General features: G+C 42.2%; 1 protein-coding gene across 2 annotated transcripts in view; it reads left to right on the top strand.

Moving 5' to 3' along the window:
- OLFML2B (olfactomedin like 2B) overlaps positions 1-20312 on the top strand; it is a 56280-nt gene that overhangs the window by 2465 nt on the left and 33503 nt on the right. For both annotated transcript variants that reach the window (XM_069094645.1, XM_069094644.1), the window contains exons 2-3: positions 485-748; positions 6429-6536. In XM_069094645.1, the coding sequence (XP_068950746.1) occupies positions 485-748; positions 6429-6536 (372 nt within the window). The remainder of the gene's footprint in view (positions 1-484; positions 749-6428; positions 6537-20312) is intronic.

Raw genomic sequence — 20312 nt, 5'->3', positions numbered from 1 at the left:
GAGAGAGAGAGAGAGAGAGAGAGAGAGAGAATATAAGTAAAGGGTGTGATTGTCTGCTTTTCTCCCCCCCCACCCCACCTAAATCTTATCTTTAGCTGAAGGCAAAGGCTAGTAATTGGGTAGTGGGTTTCAACAATTCTTTTTTTTTTTTTAATGCTGAAAGGCAGAGAGCCCAGGAGAAAAAACTTTCCAAAAAACCCTGCAAGAGTAGAAATCTGAGAGGCTTCAAAGAAATGTCAGTCAGTGCTTTGTGTCACTGTGAGCTATTTACTTCAAGGATCAGAGTTGTCTGAGGTACCTGGCTATTTAATAGAGATGTGCAAAGTCTTTAGGAGCCCATTGACTCTGCCTTTGAATTCTCTCATTCTCTCATTCTCTCTCTCTCTCTCTCTCTCTCTCTCTCTCTCTCTCTCTCTCTCTCTCTCTCTCTCTCTCTCTCTCTCTTTCTGTCCCTCCCTCCCTCTTTTCCTCTCTCCCCCACTAGTTACTAGGAGACTATGATAAGGTCAAAGCTGTCACAGAAGGCTCAGATTGTCAATGCAAGTGTGTGGTGAGACCTCTGGGCAGAGATGCCTGCCAAAGAATCAATGAAGGAACTTCAAGAGCTGAAGATTTTTACACTGTGGAAACAATCACCTCCGGTCCATCTTGCAAGTGTGCCTGTGTGGCTCCACCATCAGCCCTTAACCCCTGTGAGGGAGACTTCAGGCTGAAACAGCTGCGTGAGGCAGATGCCCGGGATTTCAAGGTATGGCATCATCAATTAGGACGAGGAGTACTCTTGGGGGGCATTTAGTCCAAACCCCTTACATAATATATAATATAAATATAATATAAAATAACATACATAAGGAGACTGTAGTCCAGAAAAGGGAAATAGCTTGCACACAGCTAGGATTCAAATCCAAGTCCTCTGATTTCAATTCAACTTTCTTTCCACTGCACGTAAGCCTTTCCTTCTGTCCCAGAATGGAACTTTTCACTTAGCCTGGTGTACTCAAAGCTGCTCAGGGCTACGCTGGGGCCGGGAGGGGAGCAGGGATAGAGGGCTATACTAGTCCAAATCTAGACCATGAAAACCAATTAGGAGCTACAATGAGCTTCTGGGAATGAGTTGGGCAAGATCAGAATTATCTGGAAATAATTGTTGTTGGCACCATTAGGGGTCAGGAGTAGGGTGGTGGTGAAGACCTTTGATTTCATTGTGTAGAGTAACTCCTAATAAGGAAACTCTCTATTAATGGCAGTTGTTAGGAACTTAGAGACCTGTCTGGTCCACTGAGGCTGTGACTTAGCCAGATCCCACAGGCAGGATGCCTGAGGCAGAGCTTGAGCCTGTAACTTCCTGACTGAGATGGGCTCTCCATCCGCTCTGCCAGGCTGCCCTTCTTATGCCTGAATATTTCCAAAGAGCCATGATTTCATGACCAAGGGTGTTCCCTTCCACAGAGGCAAATCACTACTTCTTCATCCTTAGTAGACAGCCTGTGTGAGTTACTGCAGCCAAAAAAAATTCAACTCCCTGGTACCGGAGGCCAATCAATCATCTGGTAACATCTCTTCAGGCTTAGAAAGCTGGTTCTCAAATACTTGCTACATAGTCCACTGCTCACTTACTTGCCAGACCCATGTATATCAGATAAAGTACTAGACTGGGTTCAAATCTTACCTCAGTCATTTACTAGCTGTGTAATTTTGGGCAAATGATTGAAATCTTTTCTGGTCTTTTTTTAGTTTCATATGCATATTGAATAGACATAGTTGTTGTGAAGAATAAATGTGTCTCTAAAGCACTTTGAAAACCTTTAAGCATTATATAAATGCCAGTTATCATCATCATCATCAGCCTTTCTAGCTGGGCAGGACCTTTCAGAGCCAACACTCCATGGGCACTCAATACCCTTCAAAGACCTAGGGTCACCTCTATCCTACAAAGGAGGTATGACGGGACTTTAGAGGAGGATTACAAGATTTTAGAGCTCAAAAAACCCCAAGAGATCACTTAGTCCAGCTCCCTAACTTAACTGATGAGGAATCTGCAACCCAGAGAAGGAAAGTGACTTGCCCAGAATCATAAGTCAAAATAACAATATTAAAAAATATAAATAAAATTATCAACTGTATTATTGATTAACACAACCATAATATATAACACAATTTATTATATGAAATATAATATCATTAAAATAATAATAAATCAAATAAAATCAAGATCTGAGCCTTGATCTAGCTAGAGAGCCATCTAATCCAACCCTCTCATTTTGCAGCTGAAAAAAACTGATGCCTAGGAAGATTAAGGTCCCACAGGTAGGAAGCATCAGAGGCAATACTGAAGCCCAGGCTCTCTAACTCAAAAACCAATATTCTTTCCATTGCCTCTCATATCTTATACTTGTAAAACCATAAAAGTATAACTGGTTTGAGAAAAACTCTCTGTAAGGGATAAATGCCTAGTTTAATAGGTTAAATGCTTGAGATAACCCTTCTTTGACAGTCTTCTGCTTCTAGTACATTAGAGAACTCATTTTAGCCCAGCTAGACTTCCAGTCTCCTTTCCTCAAATGGGTTCAGTAATCATGTCTTGACCTTTTGCAGACTGAAGAGGATTTGGTCTCTTGTTACTCAGAAGGTAGTGATACCATTTTCCTCCTTCACTGGTGTTCAAGGATGATTTAATGATTGACGATATAATCTTTCTTGAGTTAGAATGGAAGGTATCTGTGACTTCCCATCAGGATGAGAGCCACAGACATTTGGTTTGTGAATTACTGCAGATCCCACTACTCAAAAGAGCTCTTAGATGTTGACTAGGAAGAAGAATCTGAAGAAATAGGAATGGAGCTCAGGATGGGCTGGTCTTTGTGAGCAGGAGAGATAGTAAGTTGATGAAGGAACACAGTTTATGTGTCCTTAATACATTGGCTGCCTGTTCCATGGGATGAAGACCCAGTGACCCATTCCTGATCCACTGGTCTGTTTCTTACCCTGGGATGATACCTAATGAGGTTGGAAAACTCTTGAGCATTGTCTTGTACTTGGGATAACTCCCATGTTTGGTCTAGGATTTTTAACTTAATTTCCCTCTTGACATCTACCTGTTGTAAGTATGGAAGTGGGACTAAGTTCATCCTTGCACTCAGAATGTACTTCTGGATAATGTTGCCATGATTATCAAAGATTTTTACTAAATCCTAGTGTCATGATGATTTTAGCCCTCACCCACCCATTATGGTGCTTAGGCAAACTGTGCCTATTTATACAATGGTGTTTTCCCAAAACAAGCAGAATAGTTATATAACATTAGATGAAGCTCATTTTTATTCATCCAAAAATCTTTATTTTAAACATGAGGAAATTCTAGTCCAAAGTCATTCTAAGGTATACCTATGAGATCACAGACCTAGATACTAATAGGTCAAGAACTAGACCTCATCCAGGGTTTCTGATTCCTTATCCATAGGCCAAAGAAGGAAGCTTAGAAAGCTGAAATCTGGGGACTCAATTTTTTTTTTCTGTGATACTACATCCACATGCTGCCAGTGGATCTGCTCTTCCTGAAAATGGCAAAACCATCTCCTAGAGTCAAAAATAAAAAGCTGGAAGAAGCTTTAGAGGCCATTGAGTTTAACCCCCTTATTTTTCCAGATGAGGAAATTGAGTCACAGAGGGGTGAAGTGACAAGGTCACACAGGTAGGAAGCATCAGAGGTTCTGGCTAATTTTTCTCATTGGTCTTTGGCCATAATTCCTATTGATCAGAGGAAGCAAGCTATCATTTTGAGTAGAGGCATCCTAATGGGAGAGGAGAAAAGTTCCTTTCCACATGGCAGTCCTTGTGTCCTTAAGAGGCTCAACCATGAGGACTGGAACAGAGCTGGGAGCAAGGAGGGAGAAGTAAGTTTCCTTAAATTCTGTGCTTATTGGGGTGGCCAGGTAGCACAGTGAGTAAGATCACTGGCTCCAGTGCTGGGATGACCTGGGATCGAATCCGGGCTCAGACACTTAGCACCCACCCAGAAACACCTGGCTGTGTAACCTTGAGCAAGTTACTTAAGCCCAATTGCTTAGGGGCGGCCAGGTGGCTCAGCAAGTAAGAGCACCGGCCCCAGTGTCAGGATGACCTGGGGATCAAATCTGGGCTCAGATATTTAGCACCACACCCAGAAATAACTGGCCGTGTAACCTTGAGCAAGTTACTTAACCCCGATTGCTTTAAAAAAAAATTCTGTGCTTATCACACTACCCTCCCCCCCCCACCATCCTGAATGATTCTTCCATGGGGTACAATTAAGCAGTCATTTGGATTTTATTTCCTCATATTTATACTTGGAAAGAACTTCAAGGTCATCTAGCCCCACCCCACCATTTACAACATTCTCAATAAATACTCATCCTGGCTAAACTTAAAGACTTCCAATTATGGGAAATTCACTATCCTCCCTCCCCCCAAGGCAACTTGTTCTATTTTTGGACAGTTCTAATTATTAGGAAGTTTTTCCTTATGTCAAAGTGAATTCTGTCTCCCTATAACTCTCACTTATTGGTCTTTGTTCTACCCTCTGGACTAAGCAGAAGAAACCTAAGTCTTCTTTGATAGGATATCTCTTCAGACACATTAAGACTGCCACGATATACATTAGCTTATTCTGCAGAAGCCCACATTGTGGGTGTCCTGTCTTTAGCAAGGGTCTCAGAAACCTCTCCTCCAACCAGATCTGAACCTAGATGGAAAGACTATTAGAGAAGTGGGTTCTGCCTGTCTCGAGTGTTTCCCATCTCTAATCAAAGTACAGGTCTGATCCTGAAAGTCCTTTACCTACCATTCCTCCCCACCTCTCCAGTCTTCTTGTGCCTTATTCTCTACAACATCATCTTCGATCCAGTGACATTGGTCTCCTGGCTGTTCCATGAACAAAATGCTCCGTCTCTCAGCTCTGGGCATGTTCTTTAGCTTTCCCCCATGCTTGGAATGTTTTCTCTTCTTCACTCTGACTACTGACTTTCCTTGGCTTCCTTTAAGTCCTAACCAAAATCCCAAATGCTACAGGAAGCCTTTCCCAATTTCTCTTAATTCCAGTGCCTTCCTGTAAGTTATTTCCTTTTTATCCTGTATTTGGCTGATTTAGACGTATTTACTTGTAATTTCTCCCATTAGATTGTAAACTCCTTGAGGTCAGGGGCTGTCTTTTTGTATCCCTAGTGCTTAGCACAGTGCCTGGTATATAGTAGGTGCTTAATAAATGTTTAGTGACTGTTTGACAGATCTATGATTCCACTCTTCTTGAACCTTCAGGAGAAAATGAAGTTGACTGCTTCCGAGGGACTTCCCTTGAAGCCCTTAAATGTACATTAAATATCACAGAAAAGAATTCTCGATCTTAGAAGCCCCATTCATTCCTTCAATAAAAAAGAATCAGTAAAAAAAGGAGGACTCAGAGACCATCTATTTCAGCCTAGCCCCCTCCTTTTACAAATGAGGAGACTGAAATCCCACTGACATTAAGTGACTTGTCCGAAGTCACTCACAGATCTAGGAGATGGCAAAGACAGGACTGGAGGCCAGATTCCCAGACTCCTTCTTCATCATACCACAAATATTTATTGGATAGCTCTTATGTGTGAGGCATGATGGGGGATACAATAGGATTAGACACGCTGACCTCATGGATCTTACCACATTTCTGGCCTCGTGTCATTGGAGAATCATAAAAGTTGATCTTTTTTCATGTTGATCTAATGTCTCTCACAAGCTTGAGAGCTTAACACAACAATGTTATTGTTCTGGCTCCTTTCCTTGACTTCATAGAGACTGAGTATGCCTAGGACCTGGCTTTCTCTTCAGGGTTATGGACATTCTGCTTGTCTCAAAAGTGCTGGGAACATCTCACTCAGAGAAGTACATATTTGGCCTCCATAGGGTTGTTGGGAACAGAAAGAAGCTCGTTCTCTGGGGTGCATCTATTAGAAGCTTTCCTTCTTTCTAACTCAACTCCTTTTTTTTTTCCTTTTTCAGTAGTCTTTTTATTTTACAGTATTTTTCCAATTATATGCAAAGAAAATTTTAACATTCATTTTTTATGAAATTTTGAGCTCCAAATTTTCTCCCTTCTCCCTCCCTAAGACGGTAAACAATTTGACATAGGTTACATATGTGCAATCATGTAAAACATATTTCCGTATTAGTCATGTTGTAAAAGAAGCAAAACAGAACAAAAGGAAAGAAAACATGAAAAAAATTAAGAAAATGAAAATAGTAAACTTTGGTCTGCATTCAGACTCCGTAGTTCTTTCTCTGGAGGTGGACAGCATTTTCCATCATGAGTGCTTTGTCGTTGTCTTGGATCATTGCATTGTCAATCATAGTTGATCATCACATAATGTTGCAGTTACTGTGTACAATGTCTAACTCATCTCCGCTTTGTTCCACAGCTCTCCACCATCATAGACATGCTGGAAGGGGCTTTCTACGGCCTGGATCTTTTAAAGCTTCATTCGGTCACCACAAAGTTGGTGGGACGAGTGGAGAGACTGGAGGAGGTAAGGGGGCATTCTGGCTTTCTCGTCCTATACGCAGCCAAGCCCAGTGTTGACTCAGACGTACTCTGATGCCGATGGCAATTGGAGCCTGGCTCAAATTTGCCCTTCCCTTCGGTTCTGGGAGAGAACCAATGACACACATCATGTCCTAGCAGACTAGCTCTCATGTTCATGCTGCTGGTAACAAGGGAAGATATGGGGCAGTTTGTGGAAAATTTGTTTTAATAGAGTTATGATTTCATCAGTTTAGGGAGCCCCTTATAAGGTACTCCCTTGATCAATGAAGATGGCCCCTTGTCTTCAACTAAGAGAGTTGCCTAGGGCACTGAAATGGTAAGTGACTTGTCTAGAATCACCCTAGTAGAACTTGAACCCAGATCTTCTCACTAAAGACTATCTCTCTATTTGCTATGCCATGGCTTCCCTCCATGAAAAATTATTCATAGTAATAGTTTACATGATATATTGGGCTTCCAGCAAAATGCCCCTGTGAGGGGAGATAGGATGGCTATTCTTATCCCCATTTCACAAATGAGGAAACTGAGTCACAGAGCATGGACTACAGTAACACAACTATTAAATTGCAGAGGTGGGTTCTGAATACTTTGATTTCTTTTTTTGTGGGGGGAGAACCAGTTGGGGTTAAGTGACTTGCCCAGGGTCACACAGCTAGTAAGTATCTAAGGATAGATTTGAACTCATGTCTTCAGGCCAGTGCTCTATTGACTACATCAAGGTTTCTTAATATTAAATCTTGTGTGTGTGTGTATACGTGTTTGTGTGTGTATGTGTGTGTGTGTTGTACTGCATTAAGCTGCCTCCATTGCTGAAAACAAGCAAATAAAGAGAAAAATCACCCCCACCCTATTGGATAGAAGGAAAGGAACAAGAATTTATTAAGCACATGCCAGGCACTGGGTTAAGCCCTTTACAAATATTATCTCATTTGATCCTTACAACAACTGTGGGAAGTAAGTTGTATTATTATCTCCATTTTAAGCTGAGAAAGCTGAGACAGACAGAGGTTAAAATGACTTGCCCAGGGTCACAGTCAGTAAGTGTTTGAAAAGGGATTTGAACTCAGTTCTTCCTGACTCTAGGCCCGGAACCCTGCCCATTGTCCTACCTCCCTTCCTCTGATGGTGGGCCAGGAGCATCATTTTATTGTACAAGGATAGATAGAACATTTGAATAATTTTGATGGACATGCAGGAGAGAGGAAAGTATGGATATTAATGGATAATTAATAGATAATAATAGTTCACTTTTCTTTATTACTGTAAGGCTTACAAAGAAAATTTTGCCATGACAACCTTTCAGTGAGAGAAAGTAAGTGATGCTGTTCCCATTTTACAGACAACCACACTGAGGATCAGAGAATCAAAGCAACAACCTTTCTCCATTCTCTACACTGTAAACTGAATTTCTAAAATGAGGAGGTTGAACTCCAGGATTTCTAGGTCCTTTCCCACTTTGGATTTGTGATCCCCAGGTCACGTAGCAATAGCATTGTATTTGATACTGGCTAGCATTCATCAATGAGATCTCATGGAAAGACCTCTAGCCTAGATGGAGGGGGAACTTGTCTGCTTTCTTCTACCATTAGTGAACTGTATGATCGTGAGAAAATTACTTTACCTCTGACTATCATTTTCCTTATCTGGAAAACTATTAAGAATAGCCCAGGTATTTTTTCAGAATTTCTGGAAGGATAAAAAAATGAACCAGCTGATATAAAGGAATTACACTCTGTTAGGTAAATACTTATTAATGCACTTATTTCAGTGAGTTTCCCTGGTGTTTTTGTCCACACTTTTCTATAAATCCTTCTAGTTCTTTTAACTGTCAATTAAGACTTTCCCTGAAGCCTTCATCATACTGGAGAGGGGGGATTAGAAGGGAAAGGATCTTGATGCCCTTTGCCACAGATTCTTTGGCCATGGAAATCAGACCTTGAAGATGATGGTGAAACATTCTAGGTAAAAAGGCTTTATAGCACATGCCTTGACTAAGGAAACATTTCTTTTTTAAAATTAATTAATTTATTTTTAGTTTACAACATTAGTTCCACAATCCCTTGAATTTCAAATTTTCTCCCCCTCCCTCTCCTCCCTCCTCCCATGGAGGCATGCAGTCTGATATAGGATCTACAAAAACCTTCACATTAAACATTAGTCAGGTTGTAAAGAAGGATTATAACCAATGGAGTGAACAATGGAAATGAGGAAACAAAACAAGGAAAAGAAAGAGAGCAAGGAGTTTGCTTCAGTCTGCATTCAGACTCTGTAGCTCTTTCTCTGGATGTGTGTGGATTTCCATCATGAGTCTTTTGGAGTTGTCTTCTAACTTTGCATTACTGAGAGGAGTCCAGTCTAATCAAAGTTAGTCATCACACATAAGATGTGTCTATAATTGTATACAAATTTCTCCTGGTTCTGCTCTTCTCACTCAACATCAGTTTATGTAAGTCTCTCCAGGTTATTACGAAGTCCGTCTGTTCCTCATTTCTTATAGCACAATAGTATTCCATTACATTCATATACCACAACTTGTTTAGCCATTCCCTAATTGATGGGCATCCCCTTGATTCCCACCACAAAAAGAGCTGCTATAAATAAGGAAACATTTCTAGTCCAATCTTACTGGTTCCTTTACCAACTCACCCTTGCTCCTGGCTCCTTCATTACAAAAACAATGTTTTCTGAATCCTAATGTTTGTGTTAGGGGGTCCGTTTTCAGATTCAAGTGACCTAAGACCAACGGACAGGTTTAGAGTCTTAGCTACAGTATGGACTGAATAGGGATAGCATCACTAACAGAATGCTGCCCCCACCCATTTCCTTTCCTTACCCATCTGCTCCCAGGCTCCAGAGGAGCCACCAGAGACCACCAGGTTGTTTCCTAAAATTCTTGAGTCTCTCACTGATGCTGTTGCCAGTAGGGATGATGGAATTTGTTTGGGCGGAGGAGTGGCCACATCAGTCTACCAGCAAGGAGAGTGAGCCCAGACACCGATTTCACACATCAGCTACTGAATAAATCTTCAGATACCAAGAGTTTCTTGACACTCTACCATTTGGGACTAAATTCAAACCAGTGGCCCAGCTCCCCTTGGCCAGCCCCCTGAGCCACCCAAATTCCCAGTTCCTCTTTAAAGGAGCATTATATTACTATAGGGACAGAAGGATAAAACCACTGCTTATTCATTGTCTGGCTTTTGGCATGATCCAAACAGACCATTTTCCTTTTTTTCTACTTAGCACAAGACTCCCCTCCCCAGCTGGTTTGAGCATGGCTTTAAGGTCTCAGGTTAAGTCTCTGAATAACCGATAACTAGTAGATCAGTTAAAGGAAGCTCATGGCATATGAGCATGGGATTCAGAATCCAAGGGTGTAAGATTGAATGCCAGCTCTTCTACTTCCTGGTTGTGTGACTGTGGATAAGTCATTTTCCTCTCTCTGAACCTCATTGTCCTCATCTGTACAGTGAGGGGGTGGGGATAGATCATCACATCTAGCTCTAAATCCCAAGATGATAGTGAGCTTAGCTATGTTGCAAAACTAGAAATAGGACTCCTAATATTGGCTAATCATTCTACCAATTTGTCACCATGAGGATCAGGTAGACGAAAAAATTGATAAATGGGAAAGGCACTTGTCTAGTTCCTACCCAATGCTTTCACATATATAATCTCATCAGATTTTCACAACAACCCTGTGAAGTAGGACCCCATTCTTCAGATAAGGGAAACTGAAACCCAGAGAACTTAGGTGACTTGTACAAAGTTACCCAGCCAATAAGGGGCGAGGGCAGGATATGAACCCAGGTCTTCTGACTGTAAGTCAGGTCCTTGTTCTGCTTCCTGTTCTACTCTGTGTGTCTGGAGGCTGCCGTAGCACAATGAAGGGTGACAGAGAGACCTGGGAATTGAATCCCCACAGAGAGAGCTACCTTGAAGCTGAGAGCCAGCTAAATGTCTCCTCACTGGGTTTGGCCGATGTCCATATGGAACTGGTACTAATTGAAAAGACAGTTTTACAGAAATGAGAAAAACACCACTCCTCCAGAACAGCTTGAAGGCCATTGAAGTAACATGCCACTCTTGGATATACCTGGAGGCCTCATTTTTTACTGTTCCTTTCTCCTGTGGCAAGTTCCATGGGGATTGGCTTGGATTAGAACTTGGCCAAAACCAAGTTTCCACTAGGTAATGTGAGCATTGCAATTTATATGTGTGTTATGGGGTATATAGGAAGATATTTGAAAACTAGATGAAAGGAGAATTGTGTTCAGCTTCTCCCATACCTTTCCACACATTCATCCTCTGTGCTTAGAAGGGCCCATCTCTTTCTTTCTTCATGTACTGTAGTGGCCATGCTTCTCTTGGGCCCAACTCAACTGATATCTCCTCCCACTGTCCTGTCATTAACAGTCTTCTACTTTACACTTTACCCAGCATCTTGGTGCTTATCTTTCTAAAGTACTTATCAGGTCTGACTGGGTAACACATTGACCAATTTGTAACATCCTTCCATTGGACTAAGCTCCATGTCCTCAAAGACAGGAAATGTGACTTATCAAACTTTATATCTGTTATAGAGGATAATGGCTTGATACAGTGAGTGTTTAATGTTTAGGGAATAATAAAGTCAAAAAGTGAGGCAGAAGGGAGAGAAGAAGGTAAGGAAGAAAAAAAAGAAGGAAGGGGAAAGGGAGGGAGGAAAGAAGGGCAGGAGGGAAGTGGAGGGAGAAAGGAGAGAAGGAAGAGGAAGGAAAGAAGAAAGAATGGAAGAAAGGAAAGAAGGAAGGAAGGAAATATGGAGAGAGAAAGAAAAAAGGAGAAAGGGAGGGAGGGAAGAGAAAGGGAAGGAAGGAGGGAGGGATAGAAGCAGGGAATGGAGGAAGAAAGGAATAGAAGAAGAAAAGAAGATAAAAGGCAGGAAGGAGGGAGGGAAGGAGGAAGCTGAGATGAAGGAAGGAAAGAAGGGAGGAAAAAAGGAAAGAAAGGGAGGAAAGGAGAAAAGGGGAAGGAAGGGGAAGGAGAAAGGACAGGAAGGCTATTATCTAATGTTATAGGACCATAGGATAATAAATTTAGAGTGGGGAGGGATTGTTCATAGTTTCACAGACAGAAAGCTAGAAGGGACCATGGAGCCTATATAGTTCAGTATCTTTATTTTACAGATGAGGAAACTGAGGCCCAAGGAGGTTAGGCGATGTGCTCAAAGTCACACGGATAACAAATGTCAGAGGTGGATTGAAATCCAGGTTCTCTAACTAGAATCTTTCCACAGTATGATCAGGGCTATCCTTAGGAATACACAGAGTAGTTAAATGCCTGCAACTGTTGATTTCAGGGAAGCTGAGAAGGCTTCCCACTGCTGCTATCTAATTTTGTTCACTTGGGCTTCGACTACTGTTAAAATGCAAGTGGGCTAAAGATTTCAACTCATCGACTCTTCAGCTGATCTTTTCCAAAGACCAGGTTTGCTGTGAGAAAGGGGAAGGGAGAGGGGAGCACAAAGGCACCAAGCATCTTGGCAGAGGAGCTTCTTTGGAGAGAGGGAAAAGCAGGGCAGAGTAGAGAGGATGGAGGGCTTGAAGAAAAGTATCTTCCACTTCCCAACCCAGCCAGGCCAGTCCTGAACTGGTGCTGATTCCTACAGAGAGAACTTCCCACTCCAATGAAAAAGTATCTATTAAGTTCCTGTTAGACACCAGATACTATGCTAGGAGTCTGTCCTCAGGGAACTTATAGCCTGTTAATTTCTCTCAAAGACCAGCTTGGATTTTGTGTCCTGTGCTTATAAAAACATCTCTTCTTTGGCTGATAAAAGGTTATCTCACTGTAGAGGTAGCTAGTGGAGGAAGCCCTGGCCCTAGAACCCAAATTCAAACCCTGCTTTAGATACTTACTAGCTATGTGACCCTGATCAAGTCACTGTCTCCTGTTTACTTCTGTTCCTCATCTGTAAAATGAGCTGAGAAGGAAATCGCAAACTACTCCAGAATCTTTGCAAAGAAAATCCAAAATGGGGTCATGAAGAGTGAAATACAATCGAAACGACTGAACAACAACAAAACCCCAGATGTTAGGGAACCTCCTTTGTCCTTTGAATGCTACCCAAAGTGGAAGGCAACAGAACTGGTGACCATTGGTGGGCATATAGCTTGTTTGTACATAGCGGTTTGCATGTTGTCTCTCCTATCAGACTGCGAGCTCCTCAAGGTCAGGAACTGTCTTCTGGCTTTCTTTGTATCCCCAGGGCTTAGGACAGTGCCGGACACATTATTAACTGAGTATCCCACACCTACAGTGTATAGGCTAATACTTGAGTGAAAATAAGTGAGAGAGACTATTGAACAAGAGTTCTGCCCTCCTGCTTCACTCCTCTAAACACAAGAGCTCCATGTTATAGCTCGTAAGATCCATATTGGAAATGACCCTGGAGGAAGAAAATCTGACTTCATCACTGATTATGCATCCTTAGCCAAATCCCTTCTATCTGGGTCTAAGTTTGGTTATTTGGAAAATGAGTAGCTAGTGGACTAGATGGACAGCCTCCAAGATTGCTTCCCACGCTAACATTGTGGGAAGCCGCTTGCTGTCATGAACACTGTCATTTGAGAAGTCAGATCCTTGTGAGAAGTGGAAATAGTCCCCACCCAGTTAGCATATAGTTTACATTTAGATACATGTGTATGTATGTTTACATACATGCTACACACATGTACATATATGTATAAGTGAATGTTTATATGTATGATGCTAACCCATCCAGGTAGTACCTACAAGGCTTCTGGAACAGACAGGCTGGTATAATGCAAAGGCCTGGGACCCAGGAGACTGGAGTTCTATTCTAGCCCTCCTGTGTGACCTTGCTTCCCTGTCCCAGACCTCCTTTCCTCAACTGTAAAATGACAGGATAGAGCCAGGGTCTCAAACTCAAATAGAAATGGATCCCCCAGCCTGTATATTGACTTACAAAAGCACGAATTAGCATTATCTAGCATCTATTTATTTTTATTTTTTAAAAAACCATTTTCTAATTACATTTTAATCCTGTTGGGGGAGTTTTGAAGGCTGCTTGGTTTGGCACCTCCAGAAATTAGATAATATCAATGGTTCTGACAAGTCTCTGACTTCTCGTGACCTATGCATAACCACAGTGTACCCTTGGAAAAACAATCTCCATTCTTTCCTCATGTTAATGCAGAGTTAAAGCTGGGAAGGATTTAGCAGACTCAGCCCTGGCTACAGCCTAGACTGTGTAGGCATATGGGAAGCCAGAGGCTTCCTCCTCAAGGCTTTGCTTGGCTTGTCTGGTTTTGGTCTGGAAGGCAGATCAAAGTTGCGTTTCTGGCCCTGAGGGATGTGTCTTTTTTTTTCACTAACAAATGGAGAAATGTATCTTTCATCTGTGTAGTGCTGGCCCTGGACAAAACTAAAGTTGGAATGTTTGTTTTCAGGGTACTTAGCCTCTCTTCTTGTACTCCTGACCCTTTCTAGGGAACTCTCACTGTTCTTGTCTGTTTCCCCATAAAAATATGATCTCGGGAAAGAATCATCTATCAGTCATTTACACTATAGTATGAATACTGGTTGTAGGGGCTTAGGATTTCAGTGTTGGATATCATCATCAACTCACTCATCTTACTGATGACAAAACTGGGCCCTAGAAAGGTTAAGTCTTTATGTTACTTCTCTCTGAGGAATTTTTATTTTGAACTTGATTTCAAAGTGTAGAACAAAAGGCTTTGTCCCCGGTTGGAAGAATTTTAGGTGCCACAGGATAGTTGTGGGTAAAGGATGGCTCTGCTCACACTAAGGCCCAACCAAGACCAAGTCTTTGTTTATATTCGGTTGGGAGGTGGGGGTGAGGATTTGAGAGGCTTATCATTCCTCACTCTGCTAGTCTAAGGTTAGGTCAGAGCAGTCAGAATTTAGGTGTGCAGTGGGATGGACAACTGGGATTTCCAAACATTCACCAAGACACCAACTGACAGGCATGCATTGAGTGCCTACTGTATGCCCAGCATAGTGAACACATGTAAATGAAAGCGAATATGTACAAATGAATTACTAAGGAATTTTGGAGGCTGAGGCACTAGTAGTTGGAGAGGATCAGGGAAGACTTTAGTTAGGATTGAATTTGAGCTGAGCTTTGAGACAGAGGTGAGGAGGCCTGATACAACAGATCCCTTCACTACCTCCCCAGGCCTTTCCCTTGGACAAATGATTCTTTTTTTTTTCTTTTTGGAGGACAGTTGGGGTTAAGTGACTTGCCCAAGGTCACATGGCGTGTGTGTGTGTGTGTGTGTGTGTGTGTGAAATGTCTGAGGCTGGATTTAACTTAGGTTCTCCTGACTCCAGGGCCAGTGCTCTATTCACTGCACCATCTAGCTGCCCCTGACAAATGATTCTTAATCCAATGGGCCCCAGTATGATTGCTGGCCTTGCTACTCTACACAGGGGTAGGAAAGGGAAACAAGCGATATTCATAGTGGGGAGGGCAGGAAGCAGCAAATAGTAAGCCCCGAGCTGCCATAGTTCTGTTACATTGATTTTGGCTCTGGTCTCCACTGTGGATGGAGCCTGGCTCCATACGTCAAAATGGGAATCTCTGGTGTTTAGCTCCTTCAGCAAGATGGAACCAAGTTAGACTGGAGTAGTGCAGATATATCCTGGCTAAATAATCTTTGCTCTCGGCTAATTTCCAATAAACATTCCATTTCTGTCTCCATCTCTGTTCCAACTGATGCCCAGATCTTTTCTACTCCAAGCCTCATCTCTGCCCAACCTTAACCTCCATATATGGCCCAGCCTCAGAGCCCACATTTGACCCATCCCATGTACCATCTCTATTACACCCTTTGCCCCAAATCTGCTCCAACTTTGTGCCCTCGATCATTGTCTCATCCTTTGCCCCATCCCCACTCTGTCCTCTGCCCCAGGTCAACATCCAACTGTCAGGTTGCCCTTAGCCTGTGACTACTGTTTAAAGGTGATTTATGCAATTTTCCTAGTAGACCGAAATGCAGGCAACTGGAATAAGATCATAAACAAAATGGAATTATGGAATATTTGTGAATGGTGAGGAGGATGGGAGGGCAGTTAGCAAGAGGGAATGAAGCCATTTAGAAATAGGAAGCAATCAAAAACTTGACAGAATTGCCATTCCAGAAAAAGAAATCATTCATATTTTAACAGAATGTGAATGCTTGTAGGAGACCTTAGGGATCATCTTGTCCAACACTTTCATTTTACAGATGAGGAAACTGAGTCAGAGAGAGGAAAACTGACTTGGTCAGAGTCTCAGAGTGACCAAGTGGTATAGGACTTTTTTACTCCCACTTTAGTACTCATTCTCCTATACTTGTCCAAGTGGTATCCAAGTCAATCATGGGAAGGACTAGCCACAGAAAAAAGGCTTAGGCACTAGCAATTAGCACATAGAATGCACCGGGGAAAGGCTGGACCACTCTCTCCCTTCTTGGCTTTCTGAATTATGCTCTCAGCTGTTTGGAGGATTTAGTGCTCTCGGTGGGTTTCCTTCTCTAGCTGAACCAGCTGTCTCCAAATGTTTTTTCTCCTTAGCCCCCTTACCAGGTGCTGAGGGCGGATGTCAACTGGCATAGGCCTCCTGGGTCCAGACACAATAGTTCTTTGGCTACGTTGGGGATGTATTTCTAGAAGGCTAATGTTAAAAGGCAATGAGATGATCTGACAGATGCATTATTGCAACCTGAGCTGCAGTAGTTTTTAATAAGCCCACACTGAAATAAGGGGAGGGCTCTAGAAAGCACCTAGCTCCCCTTGATTAATTCAGATCCCTAGGCCCAGATGAATTACATCATCCAAGAGCACCAAAAGAAATGGTGGATGTGATTGCTAAGTAATCTTTGAAAATTCACAAAGAAGACAACTACCATAGGGTTAGAGGATAAGTATTGTCCTGGGCTTTCAAAAAAGGGAAGAGAATGGAGTTGGGAAACTGGGAGCCAGTCATTAGCACAACATTCCAGGAGTATTATTAGAGGGATGGTCAGTGAACATAGAGAAAAGGAAGCAGTGATCACAAAAAGCCAGCCTGAGTACATTCGTCAAGTACAGGTCATTCCAAACTAACATCTTTCTCCTTTTGACAGGGTTACCAGATCAAAGGAATACTTGATAGGTCACCTAGATTTTAGCAAAGCATTTCATAAAGTATGTCATACTACTATTTTGGGGGAGAATAGAGAGGTATGGACTAGATAAAAGTAGAATGAGGTAGATGTGAAATTTGTTGCATAACCCATCCTGAAGACTAATCATTAATACTTGATGTCAGCTTGGAAGGAGATTCCCAATGAAGTGCCCTAAGCATAAGACTTGAGTCCTCTGAGAGTTAACATTATTATCCTTGTTTTAGACAAAGGCATAGAATGCATACTTAGCAAATTTGCCTATGAGATACAAAGCTTGGGGGGAGGGATAGATAAACTGATGATAGGATTGAAAAATATTTTTATAGGTTAAAATGTTGGACCAAATTTAATAGGGATAAATTTAAAAATCATGCCTTTAGGCTAAGAAAATACAAGAACAAGATGGGAAAAGCAGGGATAGATAGCAGTTCATATGAAAAAGATCTGGGGGTTTCAGTGGATTACAAGTTCAATATAAACCAGAAAGTTAGTGAACTCTTGGACTGCATTGACAGCAATATGTTAGGAAATGTAGTGGCAACCACACCAGCATACCCAGGACGGCCTCTAGCACAGGTTCTTAGCTCTGCTTTACTAGGAAAGATAGCTGATCAAGGGGTCAACAGTCTTTTTTAATTACATTCACTAGTTCAGGGGAAAAGTCAGCACCCTATACTACAGAGAAAATACCAAAAAAATACAAGCAGAGAAATAAAGACCAACAGACAGGGCTCTGACTGCCTGATTCAAATGTTCACTTTACATACATCCCTCCATCAGGAGAGCTTTACATCTGAGCTGGCAGAGATCTGTGAACACAGAGCCACTCAAAATCTCAACCAGGGAATCACAAGATCCTTCTCATAAGCGAGCCCCCAAACCAAAAAAACCAACTCAGAGTATAAATACACTTCTCAGAGGATAAATACACTTCTCAGAGGCAGAAGACATCACAATAACCCTGATGACTCAGTGCCTAATTAGAAATTAGCAGAAGGTTCTGACAAGCAAGCCTCCCCTAAGCAAGCTTCCCTTAATGGGCTCCATGTGAGACCTATTAATGGGTAGAGAAGATATCATATCCCATTAACATTACAGGAAGGGGGAAGGGAATAGGCATTTATATGCCACCTGCTATGTTCCAGGCACTGTGCTGAGAACCTTTTGTTTTTTAAACAAATATTATCTCATTTGATCCTTCACCACAACCCTACAAGGTAGGTGCTGTCATCATCTCCATTTTACAGTTGAAGAAATTGAGGCAAACAGAAGTGTAGTGTCTTACCCAGAGTCTCACTCAACTAGGGAGTATCTGAGGCCTGATATGAACTCAAGTCTTCCTGATTCCAGGCCATTGCATCACCTGGTGTTCCCACTTTGCTATGCCTGCTCAGACCACATCTGCATTTCCAGGCTCAGTTCTGAGTAGCATATTTTAGGGATATCAGTAAGGTATAGTGAATCCAGAGAGGGAAAATTACGTTTTAAGATTGGTTGGAAAAATTGGGAATCATGGCATCATGGATTTCAAGCTTAAAATTACCTTTAGAGGTCATCTTGTCCAATTCCTTCATTTTCCATGTGAACTCGTAAGAGTTCACTGACTTGTTTAAGGTCACACAGCTGGGAATCCAGCCCAGCTTCTCTGACTCTAAACTCAGTACACTTTCACCTGTTTTGCTGAAGGAGGAACAACTTGGCTTAGATGACAAAGGATCACAGAATGACTGAGTTGGCAGTGACCTCAGAGGTCACCCAGCCCAACCCCTAACCAAATAAAGATCTCTACAATGTTTGAGACAAATTTTTGCTTGGATCTTTTTCTAGGAAGGAAAAACTCCCTTTCCCCCAATGCTCCCAACACTTGGGTTACTCAAATTGTTGCAAAGTTCTTCCTCATAATAAATTTGCCTTTTTCTAATTTCCACCCTTGATTGTTAACATTCCTTCTGGGGCCACCTAAAGCAAAAGCCATTCCTTACTTCAGATGTTCTATGGCCCTTGTCTGTGCCCTTGCTTTTCTTCTCCCTACCCCCACTCCCTATTTCAGGAATGTTCTCCAATCCCACCTCCACCTCTGGGAATCCCTGTTTTCCCTCAGATATCACCTCTGGTGCCGCCTTCTGCATGAGCCCTTTCCTGGTCCCCTCAGCTTTTAATGCTTTCCCTTCCAGGTTTAGCTTATACCAACTCTGTGGGTGTTTTGTATACACCCATCAAGATACTTGTCATCTTCTCCATTAGAATATAAGCTTGGTGAGGGCAGGGCTGTTTTGCTTTTGTCTTTCTCTAGTGTCCAGCACGGTGCCTGGCACATAAAAAAGTGCTTAATACATGCTTGCTTCCTTGCTTGATTGAGTAAGAGGAGGAGGTAAAGAAGGAGCTCATTCCAAAGTGATTCTCAGCACTGACATCCTCCGTCTGCACCATCTAACTTTCTGCCTTGCAATCTGCTCCAAAGTCCCAAAAACTTTAATTTGTTGTCCTTCCTATATGAGGAGGATACTACTGACTTGCTGCCAATGGAATGCTTGATTTGGACCTTCTTGGAGTGCGTGTGTGTGTGTGTGTATGTGTGTGTGCGTGTGCGCGTGCGCATTATCCACTGTGATCTGTGTTAGTCAGACCACATCTGGAATGTGTTGGGCCATTTATGCACCACAATTTCAGAGGAACATTAACAAATTTGAGAACATCTAGGAGAGTCCAAACAAGACGGCAAGGGGACTTTGGCGTAAAGGAGTGGGGATGTTTATCTTGGAGAGCAAAAACAACAATAGCTTGCATTTATATAGCATATTAAGGTTAGCAAAACCTTAGCAAAAACTCACATGTGTCATTTAATACTTGTCCAACCCTGAGAGGTGGGTGCTATTGCTATGTCCAGTTTACAAATAAAGAAACTGAGGCAAATAGATGACTTGCCCATGGTCATACTGTTAGCAGATGTCTAAGGCAGGATTTGAACTCAGGTCTTCATGGCCTCGGGTCCAGAGCTCTATCCTCTGCTCCATCTAACTGTCTCAACAATATTTAAAGGGAACAATACAATCATTGTTTCCATATATTTGAAAGACAGTCCCATAGAAGAATGATTAGACCATTTCCATATGACTTGGCAAGAAGTTGCAGGAAAGTAGATTTGTTTTTCTAATGATTGAGTCTGTCCAGCATTGGAATGTTCTTGTCCCGTGTTGGGTTCCATAACTGCAAGTGTTCAAGCAGACCCTGGGTGACCCCCTGCCAGGGAAACTATAAAGGGGATTCATGCATGGGAGAGGAAAATTGGTTCAAAAAATCAGTTCCACAAGGACAAGATGGGCAAAGCATCAGCAGATTGCAATTTGTGTGAAAGAGAGTTGGGGCTGGTGTTGGGGGCTGAGTTGGGACTAAGCAGCCTCTACAGTGCCATCCAACTTGAAGAATTTCATGTTCTTTCCCTTTTGTGTCCAAGAACACTTGGCTCGATGGTTGGCCAAGATGAAGGGTGTAGCCTGTGGCCACAAAACTGAATTTTTCCTCTGAGCAGAGCTTACTGGCCCAAATGGAGAATGAACTGGCAACTCCAGCCTCATTAACATTGT

Source organism: Petaurus breviceps, unplaced genomic scaffold, assembly GCF_028583685.1.
Source record: "Petaurus breviceps papuanus isolate PSGF00001 unplaced genomic scaffold, PetGlider_PUasm1.0 220, whole genome shotgun sequence".
NCBI classification, from domain to species: Eukaryota; Metazoa; Chordata; class Mammalia; order Diprotodontia; family Petauridae; genus Petaurus; species Petaurus breviceps.
The sequence above is the reverse complement of the archived record's forward strand: the minus strand, read 5'-3'. Positions and strand labels throughout refer to the sequence as shown.